Raw genomic sequence first — 26,209 nt, 5'->3', positions numbered from 1 at the left:
GGAGACATTTTTGTGCACTCGGCACGCGCCTCTGTGCGTGCTGCCGACACGGATTCGCTCGAGGTTTTCGCAATCGTTAAATGCAAGCACGGTAAGGATTATTTTTGCTGCCAATATTTCAGCCAGGGGGACACGTTAAAGATCCCTTGGCGTAGTTCGCAAGAGTGGGACCACTGTGCGCTGGCGTCAGGGTCCACGTTTGGCGAAAATTATACCGCAAATTATCTCAATTGGATACATGGTGTTCATCACTCTCCCTACTGCCCATCCGAATGGCCCAGGTCAGTCTTCACATGAGACCATCCTGGTCTCTTGGGTTCTCATCTGCATGAACATAGCAAACTTGAAACTTGAACCGCACAGTTCAATTAGATGTATAATTACGATTATTTAATTATGGGTACATTCAAGGACAACACACCCTGTACAGGACAATGTGCTATACATACGAATATAATTATATGGGCCTAAGTAAGCAATGTCATATACCCATGCATGTGTTGCGTACACATACATGGGTATATGTTTGTACGTGTATTTACAGATGTATATATCTGCAAACATGTTCCTACGTTTATTATTAGTGGACTTACATATATATCTGTACATATGAATGCATGTGTCTATGTATGAATGTACACATGCATACATGCATGTATACATACATGCATGCATACACACATGACCTATGGGAAAAAAATGTATGTGTATGGAAATACGTATACGTGTCAATGTACGCGCCATACAGACATATACCCATGCATGTGTTGCGTACACATACATGGGTATATGTTTGTAAATGTATTTACAAATGTATAGATATGCTAACATGTTCCTATGTAAATTATTAGTGGACTTATATATTTATATCTGCACATATGAATGCATGTGTGTAGGTATGAATGTACACATGCATGTATACATCCATGCATACACACGTAACCTATGGAAAGCAAATGTACATGTGTATGGAAATATGTATAAATCCGCGTATGTACATATGCAACAAGGCAGTGGGTGACCAGTGCCTCCAGGTTGAGGAAACAACAGCTTAAACTTCAGGTTTGTTCAACCTCCGGTGACGTGAGATTGAGAGGCACGCGTACAGGCCTCGTGTCAATCCACTGCTGTATGAGGATGACCCCCACCCCACGTCGTGCTGCTCCGTTGGGGTCACGTGACCACAATTCACCGTGCCGGTCAGTGCGGGTTAAAGGCGGCCAAGAATGGACACGGGAGCATAGAAGCACAATACGACAATGGATATTGTCTGTGACGGCCCTGTGCTTTCCCCGCCCGTCACTTGGCGCGTACAGGTGGATTCATTGAGAACTGGAACGTGAAAAAAAAGTCTGATGATGATGATGAAGCTCCTTTGCTAGGGACCAATTATACGGAGCAGTTTATCCCGGGAAGATATGTGCCCCTGTCCGGTTGGAGAAAGCGCCGATGTAACTGCTGCTCCGAATCTTATTCGTGCCTTCATCATGCTCGTTGATTAATCATGGAGGGACCCCTCTCTGTGGACTCCACAAATCTCCCACCTTCCTAAGTGCAAGTGATCGTCCAACCTTCAAACTTGTACCCATCAATGAGAACGCATCAACCCGGTACTCGGATCCCTCCACTGTGCTCTCAACCTAATTCCGACTCAACCGCAAGATGGAGGATCTTGAAGACGCCTTCAATGTCTTCAAGATCTTCCATGGGCTCTCAACGCTCCAACCTCTCCCCCCCCCCCTCTAATCGCCTATAATATTATCTGCACACCAGCAACTAAGATCTCCCATCTAACTGCCCCCTGTTCAAGTCCAGACCAAAATCTTTCCTCGTCCTTCTTGTCTACGATCGTCGCAAGTCTCCGAAATGTTTCAAAGAAGAAAATGAATACTTTCCTGTTTTTGGGCGATTCCCAGCGATGCGGATTTAGACGGTCTCTCAATGCGCTTGGATCGTATTGCTGATGAAGCAAATGCCGTCGCATTCCAGTTACTCAACGAATCCACCGGACGCGCGCGCCATCGCCCGAGACTGGAAAACCCGAGGTGGCACTTGTGGCCTCCTCAACCTGAAGCCACGAAAAACCTCCCCTATGCATTAAGTGCCTGGCATGAGCAATTCACATTTTTCAGATTCCGTATTCAAAGATCGCACTGTCCAAAACCAACGGCGCCACGATCAAGTTGAAACCGGTTCCTTGCGAAGCCTCGGGAGGTACCGGTGGGGCGAGTGGGAGGACGTGTCTCACGGTGGGCCCCCCCCCACCCCAAACTCCCCCTTCTCTCTCCTCGCCGTTCGCTCGATCTCCACCGCGGTTCTAGTTTCTGTACCGTGCCACAACATCGGACCACAGCCTCTGCATGTCCTCCAGGCCCCTGGTCCAGAGCTCGCGTAGCTTCACCCAGCCGGTGCGCGCCGTTATCAGCAGGTAGTCGGCGTTCTGCGGGTATCGCAGGATCGTGTAGCGGGCCATGACCAGCGACTGGCAGAACCTGCGGGGAAAAGTAGACCATATTGTTGTTGTCGCCGTTGCTGTCGTTACGGTTAATATCGTTTGTTATTCAAGAGGGTTTTTGCTGCCGACTTGTTGATCAACTGGGATTTTAGTGTCCCCACCTCTGCTCTCACCTGCACGCCACCAGGAAGTAAACGGCCCTCCTCTCGTCCTCGGTGAGGGCCTGCACGCTCTCGTAGCCGGCTAGGACGTGACCCCCGGCCTCCATCGCCTCTCCGCTCTCCACCATCATGTACATGATGGCCATGGCCAGGTCGTACACGTGGTAGCCGAACATCATCGAGTTGAGGTCCACAATGCCGGAGACGCGGTGCCGCGGCACTCCCTCCGCCGACTTGGGCCCCTGCTGCTGCTGCTGCTGCTGCTCGCTTCCCACGGCCACCTCCTGCACCAGGATGTTGTCGTCATTGAAGTCACCGTGGATTATGCCTGCGGCGAGGGGGAACGTCGAATTTGATTTCGTCCGTTGTCTTTTATTGTTGACCGTCCTCCCCTCGTCGCCGTCGTCATCGTTTGTGCCCGTGCCGTTTTTATTCCGGCCGCACGATTGGTGTTGCGCAAGCCGCGTGTGCGAGTCTAAGAACGGCCCCCGCAGAGTCTCAGTGAATCACCGACTTCTCCTGCCTTCAAAGGCACAGAATTACAATAACCCACCAGCGTCGTACAACTCTGCACGGGGGCGAGATATGGAGCGGTGTGTAGTGGTATGCACACCGCATCACGAGCCCTTGATTCCCGGCCATGGAGAACATCACTGATATCTGAACCAGTCCTGGGATCCTACCTACCTCCTCACCGACCAGCATGGTGAAGGTGGCAAAACAACCCCCATGACCCTACACAGCCTGGGAATGCCTTCGTCCAGATAGTGCATTGACAAAGGGCTGTACATTATTATTATGAGTATATGTGTAACAAAAACTGTTGAACACAATTTAGCATCCATTGAAAAATGATTTGGTAGAAATTACAATTATGATTTATATACAGTAGCGTCTGAACGTCATAACCCTGTCATTTGATTTCACCTGTGATCAGTGTCTGTGCGAGTGTCCCCCATTACATGCATGCCCTGTAATGCATCTGTGTATGCTGGGTAAAAGTAATCACGTAAAGCACATTGCAAAGAAAATGCTTGCCACAAATGAATCACAATACCTTGCTGATCTCGTCAAGCAGCATAAACCATCACGCGAATTCGGGTGATCCTCGCAGCGGCTTGTGGCTAACCATCGAACAAACAAAGACGGTCACCGCATCGCGCGCTTTCAGATGCACTTCTGCGGCCGTCTGAAAAGCTCTTCTTTCCGATATTAGGAAGGCACTGGAGCTATGCACTTTTAAACCTAGATTGAACACTAATTTATTTTTGAACTGATTTTTTGTGTTTAGTTTGTTGTCCTTCCCCCGCACCTCCGATTAGCACGGTTGGCTACGTACGGTGCGAAAGAAGTTCAACGTACACACGTACGCGGCACCCGTCGTGGCTTCAAGGCCTCGTCGGTGGCCTGAAGCGCCCCTCGCCCCCTGAGGCATGGAGCTACGTCCCGGGTGAAGCTGCGAGGCGAGCGTACATCTGGTAAACTTGTGCAGGTTGGGTTGGATCTCCTCGCGGAACTTGGCGATGACCTCCCTGACCAAACCCTGGTTGGGGTCGCCGTCCAGAGTGAAGAGGTAGGACTCGAGCAGGTGGGTGTTTGACAGGTTCCAGATGAAATCGTCTCGTTGCAGGGAGTGCAGGAACGGGTGCTCAAACTATGCAGATGTTTAAAAATGAAGGCGGTAAGATGACAAAAAATGCAATACGAGATTAACATCGCATTGGCCAGTTGAGTACATATGTAAGTTAAAGGCAGCAAAACGTCAAGCTAGCAAAGGATAGTCTTCGTTTCAAAAAAGATGTTCTCCTTGACTTATTATTTTCTCTTTGTTTTTTTTCGGTAAAGTCACGTAGGTAAAACTATAAAATAAAAGAATGAATGAAAAAACAACTACATTTTTTCATCATCAGGTGTGAAAACCACAACAAGAATTTTTTTTTTTCAAATTTCCTTGTTGTGGTTTTCACACCTCATGACGATTGCTTGTGTTGCAGTCGAAACGTCGTGAGAATTTCATTGTTTTATATTTTTTTATTATTTTATTGTTTCCCTTCTACGTGGTGGTGACTTTACCGAAAGCAACAAGAATATGAATCCCTGCAGTCTCACGTCACCTGTCAAGAGGCGCTCGTGCGCTCGTACCTGCTGCAGGGCTTGGTGGATGCTCGCTGCCAGCTTGCCCACCTGGTAGTACAGGCTGCCATCCGCCAGCACCCTGGACAGCGGCACGCCGGGCAGCAGGAGTCGCCACCGAGGTCAAGAGGTCACCACGGTTAGTGAAATCTCACCGTCGCTTCCTTTTGCTGGAACATAAAAAGCTGTTCGGAAGCTGATATCGGAACCTCCAAGGTCTGGCCAAAGTGTCAACTCACCACTTTGCGCCCTGTGTCCATTACCCACGTGCTATACTACACAGGGTCTCTTATGAATTGCTCAACTGATAGCCAAGGCTACTATTCTTTTTTTAGGAAATTAAGCGACAATTTGCTGCTCAGTATTAAATGGTTAATAACAATAATGAACGTGCTAAGTCCAATATATAACGCACATAAAATTCGTGTAGTCTTTAAAACGCCAATCTCTCAAGCAACTTGAATCGAGTATTTCTGTTCCCCCCCCCAAAAAATAGTAAATTGGAGTGATTTTTTCCTCATGACTTTCTTTCACGGTACTATTAACGCAGAAATTAATAACACGAACGCATTCCGAAATTCACATTCCTATATGGCCTTGTTGTCTAAACCGCTGTAGCTAAATAAAGCATTTGAGAGGAATAATACCTCGCCACACCCATGCGTAAGGCATCCGCCAAAGTTGCAACGTGGCACGCAACCCTCACGCCTTAGCGCACGCTGGCCGGAACCGGGGGCAATTCGCCCAGGTTCGGGCCAGAATGGATACGTCAGCACCACGAGTCTAGCTGAATTCCCTGGGTTCAGCTTGAGCAAATTACTTAGGAGCAGGGTGAATGGGGGCCCCATCTGCATCAGGAGGCGACTTTTATCGCTCGTTCCATCACGTAAATATAAGGGTCAGCGGCATTCCGTGATCTTCACATTCCAAACACGGCGTTGGGTGGCGATGTCAGCTCACGCGATGAACCCCGAGCCTGGGTTTAAAGGAGCGCTGCTAGCCCAGGCATTATAATCAGAATATGTACTTTTACTGGAGGAATCCGATGAGCTATGAAGCACTTTGCTTTACAAATGTTTAGCAGCCCAGTGTTGTCCCAACTACAGCCCGTGGGCCAAGCCCGAATCACCAAAATTAATTCATTCTGGTCTACAGGACAACTATCCCGCCACGCCTTACAAGAACTAATTAAGTACATGTCTCAGTCAGCAATACTCACTTGAAATTACACACGACAACCGTCGCCCCCGCGCCCTACCCCCAACTGAAAAGTTTGACAAGACCCTCCCGATACTCAGTGAGGCTCTGCTGTGAAAACAAGTGTAACGATGATGATTACAATAATAATATTAATAGAAGTGATGCGATGCAGGAGGTCGGAGTGGGTGTGGGGGAGAGATAAGCTCTGTATCGACATGTTTGCATTTCTCTAAATCTCTCCTCTTGCGGATAGATCTTTCTCCTATCTCTTCCATATAAATATATTTCTGATTAAATCTCTCTATGAATGAGTTAAATGATGACATCACCCTGCTGCTCTATTTAAGACCGGGAGCAAGTGAGGGCTTCACCATTCTGGCGAATTGCCCGATGATGCTGGATGTAATTACCAGCGAAACGTCGTACTCAAATATTGTAAATGTTGTGTATTCACTCATCACACCGGTGGGCTAAAGTAGTGAACTATTTTGTCTGTTGTCAACGTGACACATTTTTTACTGTTTGGCTGTGTCGGGTGGTGGAGGGTTACGACAAATTTATTAATAACGCGATCTCACCCAAAAACCTTTATCATGAATAAATCTCTCTCATATCTCTACATTATATTGCTTGTGACATCTCTCTCCCGTCTATGCTTGTTCATGTAATACATGGTTTTGGTTTGACGTGTTCCCCTTGTCAGCCAATCCGGAACTCGATGCAAAGAGTTTGACGTTTGCTTCTCTGTGCCATTAAAACGTCTCAGGGTCTCGTGGGAAGATAAGCAGAAACAAAAATTACGATTTAGGTTTCGTAAGTATGTTGAAATTCTTTCGCACCATACGTACGTAGCCAACCGTGCTCATCGGAGGTGTGGGGAGGTAGAACACACTGTGCAGTTGGCGAATGGCGGCGTCGGTGAACTGTACAAACATTATATCTACCAACCTGCAGGTCAGTAGATGAGAAAACAGCAAGTGTGCTTCTGATCTCTCACCACAGATGTTATCGTCTCGTCCGTGTGGCTTTGCTGTGAGCAGTCATTCCAGTTTCATCCCACACACCAAACATTGTTTTTTTATATATATATGAAGAATTTACAAAATATCACAATGTGGACCTTGGGCCAGTACCAACAAGCAGTGCGTTACATCCACCAACCTCACAAAAACTAAAAAGTATGATCCTTTTACATCACTTATCGTCAGTGGAGTGCGACCCAGTATTATACCACCGCCTCATGCTCGGATATTGATCGTTGTCTTTGCAAGTATAAACCAATGCTGTGTTCGTATGATTACTATCAGCCTATTACTAAATCACCTGGAATGTGCCCTATCATAAGATCTGAAAGCTAAGCAGGTTGAGCCTGGATTAGGGCTTCTATGGGTGACAATCGTGCATTAAACAGGCATCACAGGCTGCTGCGTGGTGCTACGTTGTGGGGGCCAGAGTTCAGTTGCAGCAAAATCAATTGTACTGCACTGTACATCTATTAAACTTGATTTGTCGCTTTCGTGACTGCAGGAATTACTCTTTGGTTTTTTCGGTAAAGTCACGTAGAAATAAGAAATAATAATAAAATTACATAATAGCATACGACGTTTCGATTGCAACGCAAGCAATCATCATCAGGCATAGAAGAGCTAAATTTAAGAGAGAGGAAACACAGAACCGCAGATATATATACAGACACCTAAGTAGAAGGGAGTTCACACAGAGACACAAAGAGAGACACAACGTACGGAGCACAGAGAGATAGGGTCTCTGTGCCGAGGCCTTAGCATGTAGGGGGAGACAAAGAGAGATGGAGACGCACATCAAGTAGAACAAGATTTAGTATTATGTACATCTCTTCTCCAATGTCTCTGCTCCCGGGACCCACGCAGGCGCAGCTCACCGATGCTCTCGAGCGACATGATCTTCCCGCTGACGTTGTCCACCACCTCCTGCATGGGGAAGCCCCTCTCCCGCAGGAACCTCATCATGGCCATCTGCACCTCGAGCAGCTGCGGCCGCTGGCTGTCCCGCGTGTTGGTGACCTTGAGCACGAACTGGCGACCGTCGCGCGCCAGCACGCGGTAGTTCTGGTCGACGTAGCTCGCCAGCGGGCTCACCCCCGCCACGCTCACCCCGTAGAGGCGCTCCACCAGCTTCGCCGCGCGGGACTCGCTGATGCACGGCTTCTCGTGCTCGTGGCCATCGTCCTGCGGCGCGGCTTGCATCGTCTTCAACGGACAAAACGAGGGCAATCGAAAAGCTTTTGGGTTTTGCAAGTGCACGTTGGCGTTCGCTCCATTCGTGCAGCGCGAGGCACCTCCGATGAGCACGGTTGGCTACGTACGGTGCGAAACAAGCTCAGCGTACACACGAGGCTACACCCTGGAGGCGCTACGCTTCACGGACAGCCCACAGTAGTTGTCGCATTTACAGAGTTGTGCCGACACACGTGGCATACTACTTATTTAAATTACATCTCCGAGATCTTTAGCATCCGACTGTGAAGCAGACAGTGCGCAATATTTACAGTTCATACACCCACAGCGTTAACCGGGGCGGTCGTGGGACTCGTACCACAAACATCTGCAACGCGCTACCGCTCGGCCATGAAGTCAATCGATCGATCAGCGATCAATAAACACGTCTCTTTGCTCGCATCACATTTAATAGCAACACATTTCACCGAACAGAAAAGCACCACTTAAACATGTCAGATATAAGATTCGTAATAACAGAGAATTCTCCTTGTGTATTTCAGTGGAAATACAGCCAGTGCCTGATAAAGTAGCATTACTGTAACTGGAATTTTAACAAGAACCGTGGGTTTATGCAGCATTGGGGAGCTGCAGCTATGGCCCGAGTAAACACCTTGTCCCGTAAGCACGAAATCACGTGTTCAAATTCCACTGTATGTGTAATTGTGTGAATAATAATCAAGGCTTAATCTGTCACTGAATATTTTCCGGGTCGCTGGTGCGGAGTGGAGTGGGCAGCACAGCCCCGGTAGCCACGGCGATAGCGAAAGGTACACACTGGACGTGGTGTGCCGGGTGTCAGTAGATTTTTCAGAGTCGCTGACACAGAGCAGCCCTGGCCGAAATTATCTCCATACATATGTAAAAGGCAAAGTTGTGATTATGTGTGTCTATTCAAAATGTTTAGCGTACTTCCCGACATGCAACAAACTTGAAATTTGCCATGTGGGTACTTTCCAGACTGTACACCACGCAAAAATTATTAAAATACACTTTTGTGGTTTTTTCTGGGGGGAGGAGGGGGGGAGCTCAATAATGCATTTTTTTTGCACGGCAAGTGAGCTGTGACGTCAAATCTGTCACGTGACCCACGCATGTGGAAGCTTAACGCATTGTAGTGTAGTGGTTAGCGCACTGCGCTACGAACCCGGCAACCCGAGTTCAATTCCCGCTCACGGCCACCACCGGTGACGATTATTTCAACCGCTCCTGGGCCTCCCCTAGATCGACTCAGCCTCAAACGAGTAATTGCTGTGGTGTGTGAACATCGCCACTGGGGACACAAAGGCGGCCGGGCGTGGTGCTGTCACCCACCCCTTCGTCTGTATATATAAAAGCGAAATTTGTGAATATGTGTGTCTGTTCGAAATGTTTAGCATACTTCCCGACATGCAACAAACTTGAAATTTGCCATGTGGGTAGCTTCCAGACTGTAAACAATGCAAAAAGTATAAAATATACTCTTTGGTTCTATTGGGTAAAGTCACGTAGGTGAAAATAAAATAACAAAAAATCACGACGTTTCGGCCACAACACAAGCGGCCTTCATCAGGTGAAGGGACGAGACTGTCTGGAGGACAGCGCTGGAGTGTGAGAAGCCACGCTCAGATCACGACCTTTAAGCTGTGAGAAGAAAAACACAAAGCGCCTTGACAAAGGAATTAGCATATAATTTAGCATTGAAATGGCTCATTGAAATAGCTAAGTTAAAGTATACACATCCGCAGAGGTACCCCTTGACAAAGCAATTCGCATAGAATTTAGCATTGAAATAGCTGAGTGATTAGCTTGTAACTGGTCACAGAAATAGCTATGTTAAAGTCAGAGCATATTTCACGTAAACAAAACGTGCCAATTAGTTACTGCTTCAGCACACTGGTGTATTGGATAGTAAACCCAGAACATTTACCATTAGAGTATGACGTTTCACTGATTATTACAACCAGCTTCATCAGGCGATTTGCCATAATTGTGAAGAAGTATTCCTGTTTCCGTCTTTGAAGTCAACTCAGCCTTAAATGAGTACTTGGTGCAGGGTGTGAACATCGCCACTTGGGAGACAAATGCGGCCGGGCGTGGTGTTTGGCCACCCACCCCATCGTGTGCTGGGCCGGCCTTCATAGGTGTTGGCTCCCAGCCATTGCCCCAAGTCTGTTAAGGCTATACGGGGGTCTTTGTGTGTATGAGATGCATGTGAGTGTGTGTGTATGAGATGCATGTGTGTATGTGATGTGTGTGTGTATGTGATGTGTGTGTATGAGATGTGTGTGTGTGTATGAGATGTGTGTGTATGAGATGTGTGTGTGTGTATGAGATGCGTGTGTGTGTGTATGAGATGTGTGTGTGTATGAGATGTGTGTGTGTGTATGAGATGCGTGTGTGTATATATGAGATGCGTGTGTGTATGAGATGCGTGTGTGTGTGTATGAGATGCACTGCTGTATAATAATGTACTACTCACTACTGAGTACACAGACAGTCCCCACTGTGTTCACAGCTACCACCCCAACGCACGCATAAACTCAACTCAGTCATTAAAAATGTTAAGTTATGTTTAGCAAACAATAGTCATTGCAACGTTATACTTGAATCTAATAACAAGTTTAAGGCACTGCTGTATAATAATGTACTTGTCACTACTAACCACAGTCCCCACTGTGTTCACAGCTACCACCCCAACGCACACATAAACTCAACACACACACAGTGCGCTAACCACTGCACCACCGCTCCCCACACACACACACAGTGCGCTAACCACTGCACCACCGCTCCCCACACACACACAGTGCGCTAACCACTGCACCACCGCTCCCCACGTCCACCACAACCTGGCACCCGATGATGTATCGATCGGCTCGGCTTACCGTGGCTGCTGCGCCAAGTCACCTGCAGGGAAAATCGTTTTAAATTGCGATTAACTATACTCGCGCCGATTCCTAATGGGATAACATTAGGAATCGATTATAATAGAGTTACGGATGTATGAGTCGATTTCAATTGGGATAACATGGGAACCGATTTATTTGTGGCTTAGGCTAATAAAATCGATTTGCATTGGGATAACATGGGAATCAACAGTGGTCTAAAATGAACCTTCATTAATCGATTCCTCCTGTGTAGACGTGGGAATCGACCACGTTAGACGATCACGTGTGTGGGCGTGGTCTCTCAACGTCAATCAAACAGGTAGGGCGTGACTGGTGGAGAGTTTGGGATCTGATTGATTGATTGCTTCTGTGGACAGGTGTCTTTTATACAGGTAACGAGCTGAGATTAGGAGCACTCCCTCTAAGAGTGTGCTCCTAATCTCAGCTCGTTACCTGCATAAAAGACACCTGGGAGCCAGAAATTTTTCTGATTGAGAGGGGGTCAAATACTTATTTCCCTCATTAAAATGCAAATCGATTTATAGCATTTTTGACATGTATTTTTCTGGATTTTGTTGTTATTCTATCTCTCACTGTTCAAATAAACCTACTATTAAAATTATATTTCTTAAAATTATATTTCTTTGTCAGTGGGCAAACGTACAAAATCAGCAGGGGATCAAATACTTTTTTTCCCTCACTGTAAACCCCAATGATCCGATCGAAATGAGGGATTTTGATCGGATCATTGGGGGGCCACGTGTCACTACCACCCCCCCCAAACAGTCATGAGCAGCACCTCCCCACACGCCCTGCCACCGAGAAAAATGTTTCACGTACGAGAGTGAAACTGATATTTTCATTCTCAGCTGGAATTTAGCCAAATGCAATACGCTTGAGAAACCTGGTTTAAAATCACAAGCAAGTTGCCTGAATTTCAAACCCATGGTCTCAGCGGTACAGCTCGGTGCTCTTGGCAGACTGAGCCAACCGGTCACTTCATCGCAAGCAACCGGAAGCATCAAGGTTGTCAATGCCGTGCGCGTCGTCCTAATGGGGAGCGGCAGTGTGGTGGCTTGCAACGCTGTGTTGCGAACCCAGTGAACAGAGTTCAATTCCTCCCCACTCACGACCAATAACGGTGCCGAATATTTAAACCGCTTTCCATGGGTCGGCATGGCTTTAAATGAGTACCTGGTGCAGTGTGATCGTGGTGGTGGTTGTGATGGTGGTGATGATCATGGTTGTGATGATGGTGGTGGTGATGGTGTCTCTATGGGTCTCTGTGAGTCCCTGAGCCTCTATGGGTGTCTACGAGTCTCAGTCACTCTGGGTCTATATGGGTCTCTATGAGTCTCTACGGGTCTCTACGGGTCTCTGTGTGTCCCTGTGGGTCTCTGTGAGTCTCTGTGTGTCTGTTGGTCTCTGTGTGTCTCTGTGGGTGTCTCTGGGTCTCTGTGTGTCTCTGTCGGTCTCTGTGAGTCTCTGTGGGTCTCTGTGTGTCTCTGTCGGTCTCTGTGTGTCCCTGTGGGTCTCTGTGGGTCTCTGGTGGCCGGGCCTGCTGTTGGCCACCCACTGCTCGTGTGCTGTGCCAGCCTTCATAGACGCTGCTACTCGCCAACAGCAATTGCCTCAACAGTCTGTTATTTCAAGTTTCATTTCAAGTTTTCATGTATTAGGTATAGCCCTGTGACATGGGAATCAATAGTGGTCACCCACCTAAGTTCATTATAAACGTGGGAGCGTTATACGCATTAGTTCGCTATCACGACATACAGTACCCTGGTGTCTACAAACTAAGTTGCCTCTGTGGTAGTAGTTACATTGGAGAAACCAAACGCCATGTCTCGGACCGCATTCGTGAACACAAAGCAGACCTTAAACACGGTAGGACCAACACCTCGGCCATGGCAGATCACTGTTATAATTCAGTAGGCTCACATGACATTGACTTTTCCAAGACGGAGGTTCTTTGTAAGCCATCTGGCTTCCATGAGAGATTCGTTCATGAGGCTATCCACATATACAAACACAGAAACAATTTCAACCGAGAAGATGGACTTTGGCTTAGCAATCATTGGAAGGATTTGATAAACCATTTCACGTCTTAATTGATTGTTCATGCTTACGGTGGCTTTCAGACAGCATAAATTAATTTTTGGTCTCCCCACTCCTCTTTAAAGAACATAGATGGACTCTTGAATTAAAGCTTTCGTGACTGCACTAATTCATATTCTTAGCTCTTTCGGTAAAGTCACGTTGAAGGGAAACAATAAAACAATAAAATATATATAAAAAAAACACAATATATTTTATTATTTATTGTTTCCCTTCAACGTGACTTTACCGAAAGAGCTAAGAATATGAATTACTGCAGTAACGAAAGCTTTAAATCAAAACATCAACAGGCTGATGTGCCACATCTCCTCCTTCAAGAAGTCTCACAGCCCTGCGATGTTGTGTCCACACAACCCAAACTACGGAGTGCCTGGTGGTAAACCGCTGTGCTGTAGCCTGCGCCCCTCCAGTGGAGCAGGAACAGTAAAACCTCGCTGATGCTCTCCTGAAGCACTCCTGTGCGCAACAATCATTGAGACTAGTTGTACGTGCATCGATTGTAAAACCCCGTTCCGTTTCAGGAAGTGGGGACAGTTGGTGCCGTGTGCTCGTTTCACGTCGGGGTGCCACTAAAGGCGCAGGTCCCACCCCTGAGTGATCGGTTACGCGACACTCTTTTGCACGAATAATACATCTCTTGCAATTTTATTTAATTATTTAAATCTTTCGTGACTGCAGCGATTCATATTCTTTGTTCTTTCGGTAAAGTCACCACGTAGAAAGGAAACAATAAAATAAATAAAAAAAAATTAAACAATAAAATTCTTACGACGTTTCGACCGCAACACAAGCAATCACCGTCAGGTGTGAAAACCACAGCAAGAACATTTAACTCGTAATCTCGTAGTCACGTACATGTTAATATAGCCTGATGATGTCACTTCCCTCTTAATGTCGCCTGATGATGTCACTTCCCTCTTAATGTCGCCTGATGATGTCACTTCCCTCTTAATGTCGCCTGATGATGTCACTTCCCTCTTAATGTCGCCTGATGATGTCCCTTCCCTCATAATGTCGCCTGAAGATGTCACTTCCCTCTTAATATCGCCTGATGATGTCACTTCCCTTTTAATGTCGCCTGATGATGTCACTTCCCTCTTAATGTCGCCTGATGATGTCACTTCCCTCTTAATGTCGCCTGAAGATGTCACTTCCCTCTTAATGTTGCCTGATGATGTCACTTTCCTCTTAATGTCGCCTGATGATGTCACTTACCTGTTAATATCGCCTGATGATGTCACTGCCCTTTTAATGTCGCCTGATGATGTCACTTCCTTTTTAATGTCGCCTGATGATGTCACTTCCCTTTTAATGTCGCCTGATGATGTCACTTCCTTTTTAATGTCGCCTGATGATGTCACTTCCCGCTTAATGTCGCCATGAGCAGCAGCATCAGTGAGTGTGGCACTGAAGAGAGAACCCCGTGGGTAAGGCTGATGGAGCGCCGCGTGATGATGCTGCTGCTGCTGGCGGTGGCGGCGGTGGTGGTGATCACAGAGCAACAGTCTCAGGTAACGGGGGTCCCCCCCCCCCTCTCATTCACCCCTTTGGGGCCCCCTCTCATTCACCCCTCTGGGGCCCCCTCTCATTCACCCCCCAGGGTCCCCTCTCATTCACCCCCTGGGGTCCCCACCCCCTCTCATTCACCCCCTGGGGTCCCTTCTCATTCACCCCCTGGGGTCCCCTCATTCACCCCCCTGGGGTCCCCTCTCATTCACCCCCTGGGGTCCCCTCTCATTCACCCCTTGGGGTCCCCTCTCATTCACCCCCTGGAGTCCCCTCTCATTCACCCCCCTGGGGTCCCCTCTCATTCACCCCCCTGTGTCCCCCTCTCATTCACCCCCTGGGGTCCCCTCTCATTCACCCCCCTGTGCCCCCCCCCCTCTCTCTCGGTGTTGGTGGTGTTTGGGGAGTTTATCTCCCGCTCGCGGCTCAACCCACACCCAGTGACGGCCGTTATCTGAACCGGTCCTGGGCCTCCCCCAGTCCGACTCAGCCGCAAATAAGTAGCCGGTGTGGCGGTGTAGTAGAGCGGTGAACATCGCTAGCACTGGGGGAGACAAAGGCGGCCGGGCCTGGTGCTGGCCACCCGCCCCCTCGTGTGCCACAGTGCCGGTAGCCTTCATAGGTGCTGCTACTCGCTAACAGCACTTAACAGCACTTGTCCCTGTCGCACCCCAAGGTGTACAGGGAATGGCTCTGACTCCCTGCCACGTAGTTTTACCCGGGCCCGCTCACCATCATGAAGGTCCTTAATGATCTTGAGCAGAGGGTCAGGGACTCCAAAAGTACGAAGAACAACCCAGAGCCCAGGCGTACTGATGGTATCATAGGTCTTGACCAGGTCAATAAAGCAGAAATGTAGGTCCTGTTGGAATTCCCTACATCTCTGCTGTAGCAGACGGACAGAAAATATGGCATCTGTGCAGGACCGCCCTTTCCTGAAACCGCGTTGGGGCTCCGCAAGCCTCTCCTCAGCGTGCCTGGCAAGGCGATGCTGAATAATCCTTGCCAGGACCTTTCCCGGCACACTGAGGAGTGAGGTGCCCCTGTAGTTGTTACAGTCTGTGCGGTCCCCCTTCTTAAAGAGGGGGACCACCAGGGCATCCTTCCAATCCTGCGGAACCCGTCCAGTGGTCCAGACTGTTGTTATGATGTCATATAGGGCAGTCTGTGCACAAACGCCACCCTCCCTCAGCATTTCGCTTAGGAGATCATCTCTGCCCGGTGCCTTTCCTGGTCTCAGACTCTGGATCGCCTTCAGTACTTCCTCAACAGATGGCACCTCAGCCAGCCACTCACAGGGGGTGACTTCTTCCTCCAATATTTGAGGCAACGCAGCCTCGGTAGGGTCATCACCACTTTGTCCCATGTTGTTTTCCTGGGTGAGGGATTTCCCCTCCCCCAGGACCTCACAGAAATGCTCAACAAATCTGAAAACCTGTTGCTGGGGGTCGGAGATTGGATCACCGTTCTTTCCCCTAAAATGGTAATAGGTGTGGGGCTGCAGGTTACTTTTATGATGTAATTAAAGAGCGATTTGTGATCGCGGGCCGCTGAGGCAGACTCCATCTCCTCAGCAACCCGCGACCACCACCCATCCTTGCAGCGCCTCACGGCTCTCCGAACCTCCGAGCGAAGGCTGCGGTAAGCCTCCTCATTATCCGACATGGGATGCTGTAGCCGATGAGAGGGGGCCTGTCACTTTTTCTCAGCCAGCTTGAACACCTCCTCTGTCAGCCAGGGTCTCTGGGAAGGTCTGGACTGTGTACCCAAAGCGGCCATTGCAGCTGCATGAGCCACAGTCCTAAACCTCGTCCATTTCCCCTCGACATCAGGAGGAGTCAGGGACGATGCCAACCCCAGACGCAAGCGATGATGAAATTCTCGCTTGCAACTTTCATCAGCTAGCTGAGACCAGGCCACTGTGGGTTTTAATGGGTTCCTGGGTGTACACCCACCGCCGGAGTGGAAGAATGGCAGGTGCATCTTACAGATGACAAGTCGATGGTCAGTGGGCAGATCAGCTCCATGGTAGGTCCTGGTGTCAAGGACATGGGCCCGCATCCGCTGTTCCGTCACTGTAGTCCAGCAGATGTTCTTGCTTAGACCTGGCATGCATCCATGATGTAGTGTGGATGCGCCGATGATGGAAACACATTTGGTAATTACAAGCCCATGGGCTACACAAAAATCTAGCAGCCTCCTGCCGTTGTTATTGAGCTGATCTGGTCCATGCCTTCTAATTACTCCAGACCAGGTGCCCGCATCATGAACCAAGATGACTATCCCGAGGGGTCACTTTAGCTAGCGCCTGTGACAGGAGGTCATAGAAGGCAGCTGACTCATCGGCCTTGCCTGCATCCCTCCATGGATGTTCGTTTTCAGTGGGGGCATAAGTAACCACTACCACCATTCTTCGCCTCTGGTTGATGGGAAGGCGAGCCCAGAGTAGCCTGGGGCTTACAGCTTCCCACACCTCACCGCCACGCTCCCACGCCTCATTCATTCTTTTATTCAGAAGAAGAGCCACACCCTGTTGTTTGGCAGTCTGCTGCCCCGAGGAGAGGACTGTCCACCTCTCATGGTGGCAGGAGCCAGAGCCGGTCCATCGGACCTCCTGAATACCACAGAGATCCAGGCGCTACCGGTCCAGCTCCCGACAGAGGAGTGGCAGCCTCTCCTCCGCAGTGAGCGTTCGAACATTCCACGTGGCCACACAGTGGTTTTTTGTTGTTTCTTGAGGAGCCCCGAGGGTAAGGATTCAGTCTCCTGGCTCTGCCAAATGGAGTTTTCGGCAGGAGACGTCATAGATGCTTATCCCCCCGAGGCCTCCTGTACAACCTTATTAATTAGATATTTTAAACGTGGTTTAGTGGTAATTAATTGAAGGTGGAGGGGTTACCAGCCCCTCGCACCCATCCAGAGCCCCCAATTAGCTGCTGTGGTGGTTACATGGGACAAAAAGCCAATCGAAATTCGCCCTCCCCCCACGGCACTGCCCACGACAGCGTTGCCCGTCCGGCACACACGTACACACACACTTACACGCATACACACACGTACACACAGAGACACACACACACGTATACACACACTTACACACATACACACACACGTACACACACGCGTCACTATCTGCCAAATTCCGTGTCGTTAAGAATCCCTCCACCAGCCGACAAAAGGAATGAAGTGGCCTCGCTCACGATGACGTTTGGTGTCGTCTTCACCGCACCCCGCACAGGGAGAGCGCGGGGAGAGACGCGTGGAGGTGGTGGAGGTGGTGGAGGTGGTGCAGCTGGAGGAGAGAGACGAGAAGGAGGTGGAGAAGGAGGTGGAGGAGGAGGTTGAGAAGGAGGTGGAGGAGGAGGTAGAGGAGGTGGAGGAGGAGGAGGAGGAGAGAGACGAGGAGGAGGTGGAGAAGGAGGTGGAGGAGGAGGTGGAGGATGAGAGAGACGAGGAGGAGGTGGAGAAGGAGGTGGAGGAGGAGGTGGAGGAGGAGAGAGACGAGGAGGAGGTGAAGGAGGTGGAGGAGGTGGAGGTGGTGGAGCTGGAGGAGAGAAATGAGGAGGAGGAGGTGGAGAAGGAGGTGGAGAAGGAGGTGGAGGAAGAGAGAGACGAGGAGGAGGTGAAGGAGGTGGAGAAGGAGGTGGAGGTGGTGGAGGTGGAGAAGGAGGTGGAGAAGGAGGTGGAGGAGGTGGTGGTGAGGTTCCAGCAGCCAGGGCAAGGTGCGAGTCGTCGTCGCTGGAGACGGGCCTGGCTCATCCCCAAGGTGTCCGTGCCCGAGAATGACCGCGGGCCCTTCCCCAAGCTGCTGGTGCAGGTGCGCTGTGTGACGGACGTGGCGCGTTCTCATTCTTATTGTCGTATAACCTCATCCTAGCCCTAACCTACCCCTAACATAACCCTCAACTAGCCCTAACCTAACCATTAACTAACTCTAAAGTAGCCCTCAACTAACCCTAAACTAACCCTAACATGACCCTCAACTAACCCTAACCTAACCATTAACTAACTCTAACCTAACCCTAACTTAACCCTAAACTAACCCTCAACTAACCCTAACCTAACCATGAACTAACTCTTAAACTAACCCTAAACTAACCCTAACCTAACCCTAACCTACCCCTAACATAACCCTCAACTAGCCCTAACCTAACCATTAACTAACTCTAAACTAGCCCTCAACTAACCCTAAACTAACCCTAACCTAACCATGAACTAACTCTATACTAACCCTAACCTAACCCTTAACTAACCCTAAACTAACCCTAAACTAACCCTAACCTAACCATTAACTAACCTAACCCTAACTTAACCCTAAACTAACCCTCAACTAACCCTAACCTAACCATAAACTAACCCTAAACTAACCCTGAACTAGCCCTTAACTATCCTTTAACTAGCCCTAAACTAACCCTAACCTAACCATTAACTAACCTAACCCTAACTTAACCCTAAACTAACCCTCAACTAACCCTAACCTAACCATAAACTAACCCTAAACTAACCCTGAACTAGCCCTTAACTAGCCCTTAACTAGCCCTAAACTAACCCTAGCCTAAGGTTAGGACGCGTGGAGAAGGTGGAGGTGGTGGAGCTGGACCAGAGAGACGAGGAGGAGGAGGTAGAGGAGGAGGAGGGGGAGGAGGAGGAATCCGTAGAGCCGGGAAGCTCTTTTCTGCCACGCTCAGTAGGGGGCACGGTGGGGGGTGACAGAAACGCTTCTGGCGGTGGCGCAGAGTCCAGGGAAAGGTCAACGAATCGACGAGACGCGGACAGCCGAGACATCCGCACGCCGCCGTGGGAGGTCTGTGGGGCATTGTCGAGAGTCGAGGGTGAGGAGAGCGTGAGAGCGCTGGAAGAAGTCCAGCGTAGGAGCGGCCGTCACAGCATCATCGCCGCCCCCACGTTCGTCATGGCACCCCAACAGGTGAAGTCCGACACCGCCGGGGTGGACATCCGCTACGCCTTGCTGGGGGACGGCGCCGACCAGCATCCCGTGGGGTTGTTCGTCATGGACACCGTGACGGGGAGAGTCTCAGTCACCAGGAGCCTGGACCGGGAGGTGATCGCTCAGTATCGGGTACGGACCACTCACGCTACACTACACTATGCACTACTACACCATATACTATACACTACACTACTACACCATACACTACACTACTACACTACACTACTACACTACACTATACACTACACTATACACTACACCATACACTACACTATACACTACACTACTATACATTACACTATACACTACACTACTATGCTACACTATACACTACACCATACACTACACTACTACACTACACTATACACTACACTATACACTACACCATACACTACACTATACACTACACTATACACTACTACACTATACACTACTACACTATACACTACACTATACCCTACACTATACACTACACTATACACTACACTATACTACACTACACTACACACTACACTATACACTACACTATACACTACACTATACACTACACTATACACTACACTATACACTACACTATACTACACTACACTACACACTACACTATACACTACTACACTACACTATACACTACACTACTACACTATACACTACACTATACACTACTACACTATACACTACACTATACACTACACTACTACACTATACACTACTCTATACACTACACTACTACACTAATACACTATACACTACTACACTATGCACTACACTATACACTACACTATACACTACTACACTATACACTACTACACTATACACTACACTATACACTACTACACTATACACTACTACACTATACACTACACTATACACTACTACACTATACACCACTACACTATACACTACTACACTATACACTACTACACTATACACTACTACACTATATACACGACTACACTATACACTACTACACTATACACTACTATACTATACACTACTACACTATACTACACTATACACTACTACACTATACACTACTACACTATACACTACTACACTATACACTACTACACTATACACTACTACACTATACACTACTACACTATACACTACTACACTATACACTACTACACTATACACTACTACACTATATACACTACACTATATACACTACACTATACACTACACTACTATACACTACTACACTATACACTACTACACTATACACTACTATACTATACACTACTACACTACACTATACTACACTATACACTACTACACTATACACTACACTATACACTACTACACTATACACTACTACACTATACACTACTACACTATACACTACTACACTATACACTACTACACTATACACTACTACACTATACACTACTACACTATACACTACTACACTATACACTACTACACTATACACTACTACACTATACACTACTACACCACAGTGTTGTGACTGCAGCTCAAGTGCTACGCTGTGGACACGAGTGGGCGTCATCTGGAGAAGCCTGTGGACCTCGTCGTTGATGTCATTGACGTCAACGACAACCGTCCCACGTTCGCCAAGAAAGTCTTTCACAGCAGCGTCGTCGAAGGATCCCCGCGAGGTGCGCTGACGATGATGACGATGATGACGATGATGACGATGATGTTGATGATGATGATGATGACGATGATGACGATGATGACGACGATCATGACGATGACGATGATGACGATGATGATGACGACGATGATGATGATGATGACGATGATGACGATGACGATGATAACGATGATGATGACGACGATGATGATGACGATGGCGACGATGATGATGATGATGACGATGACGATGATGACGATGATAACGATGACGACGATGATGATGACGATGATGACGATGGCGATGATGATGATGATGATGACGATGATGATGACGACGACGATGGCGAGGATGATGACGATGATGTCGCCATGGCAACCACTCACTCACACACTCACTCATGCACTCACTCACACATACACTCACTAACTCATACACTCACTCATACACTCACTCATACACTCACTAACTCATACACTCACTCACACACTCACTCACTCATACACTCACTCACACACTCACTCACTCATACACTCACTTACTCATACACTCACTCATACACTCACTCATACACTCACTCACTCATACACTCACTCACACACTCACTCACACACTTACTCATACACTCACTCATACACTCACTCATACACTCACACACTCACTCATACACTCACTCATACACTCACTAACTCATACACTCACTCATACACTCATACACTCACTCATACACTCACACACTCACTCATACACTCAGTCATACACTCACTCATACACTCACTCATACACTTATACACTCACTCATACACTCACTCATACACTCACTCACTCATACACTCACACACTCACTCATACACTCACTCATACACTCACACACACACTCACTCATACACTCACTCACTCACACACTCACTCATGCACTCACTCACTCGTATACTCACTCACTCATACACTCACACACACTCACTCATACACTCACTCACACACTCACAGGTACACACACACAGACACACTCACTCACACAACAACCGCCATTCGCCACTAAGTGGCGGTGACGTCACCACGACGCTTGTGCCAGGCTATGTGCACCCTGAGGCCATGTGAAGTGTCGAACGCCCGCTGGCAGGAGGTCACGGGGCAGACCTAGATGTCACAGGTCGACTGACTGAGATGACTGGCTGATGCACCACCTGTGCCCCCTACTGTGCCAAACTGCTGTGCTTTAGCCACCCGGCGCTCTGCTCGTTGTTGTGAGTGTCGCTCCTCCGCCCTCCGTTGTTGTTGGAGGGCAACTACCTCCAACTGCCCAATAGCATCCTTCACGAGCCTCCTCCACAGAGGCCTATCTTGACACCGCTGGTACCAGTCATCGGCAAGTCCACTCAGCTCCACGTCCTCCTGTACCACATCACTCCATCTCTTCTCTAGCCCATGCCGCGTCCGCTTAACCCCCTCAATCCGGCCAAACAAAAGCTGTTTCGGCATGCGGTGGCTGGGCATGCGGGCTACATGACCCAGCCATCGTGCCCGCCGGAGGAGCTCACCGATGGGACCTTGCCCAGATCTTTCAAGGATTTGTGAGCTCCTCACACAATTCAGCCTGGTTAAACCCAGGATGGATCGTAGACAGGCTAGCCTAAATGTTTCTAACCGGCGAAGATGTTTCAATAGGGGGGTCCACGTTTCGCAAGCGTAGAGAAGGGAGGGAATGACCGTGGCCGAGAAGACCTGAAGCTTAGTGCGGAGCAACAGACCAGGTAGCTTCCACACAGCGTTACGCAACCGATGAAAAGATATTGCCGCTCGACTGATTGAGTGAGACCTCTGCTGTTAAACTGGAGCCGGTCATAAGCACACTGCCGAGGTATGGGAAACTCCGCTCGCTCCACAACTGCCCCATCACCGATTGGGAGTTGTGGGGGTGTAGTGTCCGATGGTACAAAATACCCAGGCAGGTGCTTAGTTATGGTGGGGCTGATGGTAAGGCCCCACCTCTTAGTGGCACGCTCCAGTCTCAGCAGCAGCGTCTCCAACTCCTCCTCTGAATGAGCAGCTATTACCAAATCATCAGCATACATAACGTGGTTGAGCAATAGGGAGCCATCCCTTGACCGCACCCGGGCATCGATCAGCCTCCCATTATATCTGTACCATATGGAGATTCCCCCGGTACAGCTATTGAAGGCTTCACGAACTACGTGGTCAAAATAGATGTTAAATAATGTGGGAGCCAGAGGACATCCCTGTCGCACCCCAAGGTGTACAGGGAATGGCTCTGACTCCCGGCCATGTAGTTTTACCCGGGCCCGCTCACCATCATGAAGGTCCTTAATGATTGTGAGCAGAGGGTCAGGTACTCCAAAAGCACGAAGAACAACCGAGAGCCCAGGCCTACTGATGGTATCATAGGCCTTGACCAGGTCAATAAAGCAGAGATGTAGGTCTTTTTGGAATTCCCTACACCTCTGCTGTAGCAGACGGACAGAAAATATGGCATCTGTGCAGGACCGCCCTTTCCTGAAACCGCATTTGGGCTCCGCAAGCCTCTCCTCAGCGTGCCTGGCAAGGCGATGCTGAATAATCCTTGCCAGGACCTTTCCCGGCACACTGAGGAGTGAAATGCCCCTGTAGTTGTTACAGTCTGTGCAGTCCCCCTTCTTAAAAAGGGGGACCACCAGGGCATCCTTCCAATCCTGCGGAACCCGTCCAGTGGTCCAGACTGTTGTTATGATGTCATATAGGGCAGTCTGTGCACAAACGCTCCCCTCCCTCAGCATTTCGCTTGGGAGATCATCTCTGCCCGTTGCCCTTCCTGGTCTCAGACTCCGGATCGGCCTCAGTACTTCCTCAACAGATGGCACCTCAGCCAGCCACTCACAGGGGGTGACTTCTTCCAATATTTGAGGCACCGCAGCCTCAGCAGGGTCATCCTTACTTTGTGCCACGATGTTTTTCTGGCTGAGGGATTTTCCCTCCCCCAGGACCTCACAGAAATGCTCAGCAAATCTGCAAACCTGTTCCTGGGGGTCGGAGATTGGATCACCGTTTTTTCCCCTAATGATGGTAATAGGTGTGGCGCTGCAGGTTACTTTTTTGATGGAGTTAAATAGAGATTTGTGATCACGGGCCACTGAGGCAGACTCCATCTCCTCAGCAACCCGCGACCACCACCCATCCTTGCAGCGCCTCACGGCTCTCCGAACCTCCGAGCGAAGGCTGCGGTAAGCTTCCTCATTCTCTGACGTGGGATTCTATAGCCGATGACAGTGGGCCTGTCGCTTTTTCTCAACCATCCTGAACACCTCCTCTGTCAGCCAGGGTCTCTGGGGAGGTCTGGACCGCATACCCAAAGCAGCCATTGCAGCTGCATGAGTCACAGTCCTAAACCTCACCCATTTACCCTCGACATCAGAAGGAGTCGGGGACGATGCCAATCCCAGCCGCAAGCGATGATGAAATTCTCGCTTGCAGCTTTCATCAGATAACTGAGACCAGGCCACTTTAGGTTGGAATGGGGTCCTGGGTGTACACCCACCACCGGAGTGGAAGAATGGCAGGCGCATCTTACAGATGACTAGTCGATGGTCAGAGGGCAGATCAGCTCCACTGTAGGTCCTGGTGTCAAGGACATGGGCTCGCATCCGCTGGTCCGTCACTATGTAGTCCAGCAGATGTTCTTGCGTGGACCCGGCATGCATCCATGATGTTGTGTGGATGCGCCGATGCCGGAACAGCGTGTTGGTAATTACAAGCCCATGGGCTGCACACAAATCTAGCAGCCTCCTACCGATGTTATTGAGCTGATCTGGCCCATGCCCTCCAATCACTCCAGACCAGGTGCCAGCATCATGACCAACTCGGGCATTGAAGTCACCTATCATGATGACTCTATCCCGAGGGGCCACTTTAGCCAGCACCTGTGACAGGAGGTCATAGAAGGCATCTGACTCATCGGCTTTGCCTGCATCCTTCCACGGATGTTCATCTTCGGTGGGGGCATAAGTAACCACGACCACCATTCCTCCCCTCCGGTTGATGGGAAGGCGAGCCCAAAGTAGCCTGGGGCTTACAGCTTCCCACACCTCACCGCCACGTTCCCACGCCCCCTTCATTCTTTTGTTCAAAAGAATAGCCACACCCTGTTGTTTGGCAGTCTGCTGCCCCGAGTAGAGGACTGTCCAACCCTCATGGTGGCAGAACCGGTCCACCGGACCTCCTGAATGCCACATAGATCCAGGCGGTACCGGCCCAGCTCCCGACAGAGGAGTGGCAGCCTCTCCTCCGCAGTGAGCGTTCGAACATTCCACGTGGTCACTCCTGGCTCCGCCAATTGGGGTTTGGCCAGGAGACGTCATAGACGCCTGGCCCCCCGGGGCCTCCGGCACAAGCTTATTAGTTATATTTTTCAGTTGTAGTTTAGTGGTAATTAATTGAAGGTGGAGAGGTTACCAGCCCCTCGCACCCGTCCAGAGCCCCCGTTTAGCCCCTGTGGTGGACACAGACGCCATGAGGGGAGGAGCCAATCGGAATTGGACCTCCCCCCACAGCACTGTCCACGACAGAGTTGCCCGTCCGGCACATACACACACATACACACTCACACATACACACTCACACACTCATTCACACATACACACTCACACACTCACACATACACACTCAAACACTCACACACACATACACACTCACACATACACACATACACACTTACACACTCACACACTCACATACACTCACACATACACACAGATACACAAACTCACACATACACACATACACACTCACTCACACACACTCACACTCACACACTCACTCACACACTCACACACATACACACTCACACATACACACTCAAACACTCACACACACACATACACACTCAAACACTCACACATACACACTCACACATACACACATACACACTTACACACTCACTCACACTCACTCACACACTCACATACACTCA

At 49.1% G+C, this 26,209-nt stretch overlaps 1 protein-coding gene across 1 annotated transcript in view; it reads left to right on the top strand.

Annotated features, from left to right (window-relative positions):
* The first annotated feature begins 14,571 nt into the window (after positions 1–14,571).
* Positions 14,572–26,209, top strand: part of LOC142908881 (cadherin-2-like) — a 123,951-nt gene continuing 112,313 nt past the window's right edge. The window contains exons 1-4 of the mRNA XM_076059523.1: positions 14,572–14,703; positions 18,249–18,515; positions 19,626–19,778; positions 21,124–21,268. Of these exons, the coding sequence (XP_075915638.1) occupies positions 14,572–14,703; positions 18,249–18,515; positions 19,626–19,778; positions 21,124–21,268 (697 nt within the window). The remainder of the gene's footprint in view (positions 14,704–18,248; positions 18,516–19,625; positions 19,779–21,123; positions 21,269–26,209) is intronic.

This window comes from Petromyzon marinus, unplaced genomic scaffold (assembly GCF_048934315.1).
Source record: "Petromyzon marinus isolate PM22_M1 ecotype Great Lakes invasive population unplaced genomic scaffold, UKy_Petmar_22M1.pri1.0 PM_G_Scaffold_109, whole genome shotgun sequence".
Classification (NCBI taxonomy): Eukaryota; Metazoa; Chordata; class Hyperoartia; order Petromyzontiformes; family Petromyzontidae; genus Petromyzon; species Petromyzon marinus.
The sequence above is the reverse complement of the archived record's forward strand: the minus strand, read 5'-3'. Positions and strand labels throughout refer to the sequence as shown.